The 3050-nt window shown below is 40.2% G+C and overlaps 1 protein-coding gene across 1 annotated transcript; it reads right to left on the bottom strand.

The window, feature by feature from the left end:
- Positions 1 to 533: 533 nt before the first annotated feature.
- Positions 534 to 1478, bottom strand: LOC115464670 (olfactory receptor 2H2-like). The gene has a single exon (XM_030195032.1). It carries the CDS (start codon positions 1476 to 1478, stop codon positions 534 to 536), a length of 945 nt encoding a protein of 314 aa, XP_030050892.1.
- Between the last annotated feature and the right edge of the window lie 1572 nt (positions 1479 to 3050).

Below are 3050 nucleotides of genomic sequence, written 5' to 3'. Positions count from 1 at the left end.
CGCCCCAGTCCCACCTTCACTATGCTTCCGACACACCCCCGGGAACTTTGGTCGTCCCCGCGATGGAAAGCAGTTGAGGGTGCCCAAAATCAGCTTTCGATTATGCTGATTTGGGCTACCCTGGGAGAAGGACGCCCATCTCCTGATTTGTGTCAAAAGATGGGCGCCCTTCTCTTTCAAAAATGAGCCCCATAGCCAGTTGTGTCGATATTCAGAATTTAACCAGCTAAGGTTTGTTGCATAAAGATAGGACTATGTTTTAAGCAGTTCCATTTGTAATTACCTTGCCTACTTAAGTGCTGACTCCACCCCCCAGAATATCCCCAAATAACTGGTTTTCATTAAGGGGGTAACAGCAAATTTTCTGTGGTGATAACCGGTTAAGTGCCACTGAAAATTAGCAGATAGTTCTGAACATGTGATTTAATCAGTCAACAGCCATTTCTGGCCAGTTAAATCATTTGGAATATCTATCAGAATATGCACAGGTTATCACATATTTCTTTATTGTATCAACAACATACGATAGAACGTTAACTGATATTCATACCATAGTTTGTACCTAAAAGTTTATTCAGGGCTTTAATTACTTCTTTGTTTCTTAAACTATAAATAATGGGGTTTAACATTGGAATCAAAGCTGTGTATAAAAGGGAGAACAATTTGTCTTGCTTTGGTGAATACATTGAAGGTGGTCTCACATACACGCATATCAGTGCCCCATAGAACAGAATAACAATGGTGAGGTGGGAGGAACAGGTGGAGAAGGCTTTCCTTCTCCCATTGGCAGAATGGATGTTCAGGATGTTGGAAATTATGTAGCTGTAGGATGTCAGAGTTAATCCAAATGGAATAGCTACTACAAATACTCCTTCAAAAAATACCACAATTTCCAAGTTCAACAAATCACTGCAGGAGAGTTTCATCAGTACTGTGAGATCACAGAAAAAATGATTAATCTCATTACTCCTACAGAATGAGAACTGAGATGTCATGATGGCTTGGGGCATTGTTCCAACAAAGCCAATTATCCAAGAAAAGGATGCCAGAAGGACACAGACTCTCCTGTTCATGATGAGCACATAACGTAAAGGGTTGCAGATTGCAGCATAACGATCATAGGCCATGGCAGTGAGGAGAATGACTTCTGTAGTTGTGAGTGACATAAAAAAGTAGAGCTGTGCCATACACACAGAAAAAGAAATGAACATGTTCCCTGTCAATAGACTTTTCAGTAGCGTAGAGAGAGTTACAGAGGTGTTACAGATATCTAGGAAGGACAGGTTACTGAGGAAGAAGTACATGGGTTTTTGCAGGTGAGGGTCAGCACACACTAAAATTAAAAACATAAAATTTCCCAGAACAGAGATCAGGAAGCCCAGGAAGACTGTGACAGAAATGAGGAGCTGCAGATGAGGATGGTCAGAAAATCCCAGGAGAATGAATTCTGCAGTGGAGGTTCTATTTTCTTCTACCATTCTTGCAATGTTCTTAATCTGCATTTAAAAGGAATAAAATATTGAAACTGTAACGGAAATAACAATTCTATATATAACGCTCAAAATTGCACATGAATTTGGACATGTGCCCCAATTGTGCTTGCAGTTTAATTGCTTAACAAGACAATTAGCACTTATAATTGGGCACTAACATTTATCTGTGCTAATCTGCGAAAGTATGCAAGGAGCCCTGGGCATCTAATCGCTAAGACGCGGGGCTCATAAGATACGTTCTTTTGCATTTATTTTAAATTTATTTGGAGGGGCATTTTCAAAAGAAACATCTATGTTTGGATTTGGACATCTTTGTAAAATGTTGAAATTCAGGGGCGGGGAAAACCGTATTTTCAAAACAAGATGGACATCCTTATGGGTGAAGGGAGCACCTATATATGGGTACAGTGAGTTTGTGGTGGATTTTGGAGAGCTCGCTGTTCCCTCCACAAATGTAACAGGTGTGGGGGTATGGGCCTGGGACTGCCTGTCTGAAGTGCATTGCAGTACCCAATAAAACTGCTCCTGGGACTTTCATGCGCTGTTATGGACCTGAGTATGACATCTGAGACTGGCATAGAGGCTGGCACAAAATATTTTTAAAGATGTTTTTTGAGGGTGGGAGGGGTTTAGTGACCACTGGGGGAGTAATGGGAGGTCATCCCTGAATGCCTCTGGTGGTCATCTGGTCATTTCGGGCACCTTTTTGTGCCTTATTCATAAAAAAAAAACCTGTCCGGGTGAAAATGTCCAAGTGTTCATCATGGACGTCCTTGTTTTTTTCGATTATGGGTCAAAGACATCCAGATTAATGTTGAAAAAATATGTTAACATTTTGACAAGCTAGAATACATATTCATGATTATCAGTTATCCTGAAAAAAATGGAAACTGAGGGCTGCAACAGGCAGCTGATACAAGAGTAACATATAGACAATGAGAGTCCTAGGGGGCTCAGTGCCTGCAGGCTGCTAGAAGATTGATGCTCATATAACCACCAGCAAGATATGTCAGTAGCAAGATGATTATCCATGGAATTGTCTTTACTGATTCACAAAAGTCTGATTAATGCCCACCAAGGGAAAGCAATAAAGGAATAACTCGCTTGTTGGTGCCTAACCAATCATTTTCAGTGTCACTTATCACATTATCACACTAAATTTAACTGGCTAGTGGCAATTTGAAGCATGCTACATCAGGGGTGTTTCAAGGGCATGACACTAAGTTAAACACCGGATATAGAACTACTGCTAAACATGCAGTTCCAAGAGTCACCTTCCAGTGGCCATATTTGCTTCAATCTTCTCCTGTAGGAACTATTAGGGCTTCAAATGTATGGGTGACACTATGGAGTGTCCCTTGCATACTATATGGAAAATATAAACCATATCTGGATCCAAGGGACTTAAGTCACGGTCACATTGCCAAAATCACTTATCAATTTACTATATCTTTATGGTTATGAATAAAAATAAAACAAAATAAAACATGGAAAAGAAAATAAGATGATACCTTTTTGATTGGACATAACAATACATTTCTTGACTGGCTTTCGAAG

This window comes from Microcaecilia unicolor, chromosome 3, assembly GCF_901765095.1.
Source record: "Microcaecilia unicolor chromosome 3, aMicUni1.1, whole genome shotgun sequence".
NCBI classification, from domain to species: domain Eukaryota; kingdom Metazoa; phylum Chordata; class Amphibia; order Gymnophiona; family Siphonopidae; genus Microcaecilia; species Microcaecilia unicolor.
The sequence above is the reverse complement of the archived record's forward strand: the minus strand, read 5'-3'. Positions and strand labels throughout refer to the sequence as shown.

Excerpts from the sequence above, each read along its gene's own strand:
- LOC115464670 (XM_030195032.1), bottom strand. The coding sequence starts at position 1,478 with ATGGTAGAAGAAAATAGAACCTCCACTGCAGAATTCATTCTCCTGGGA.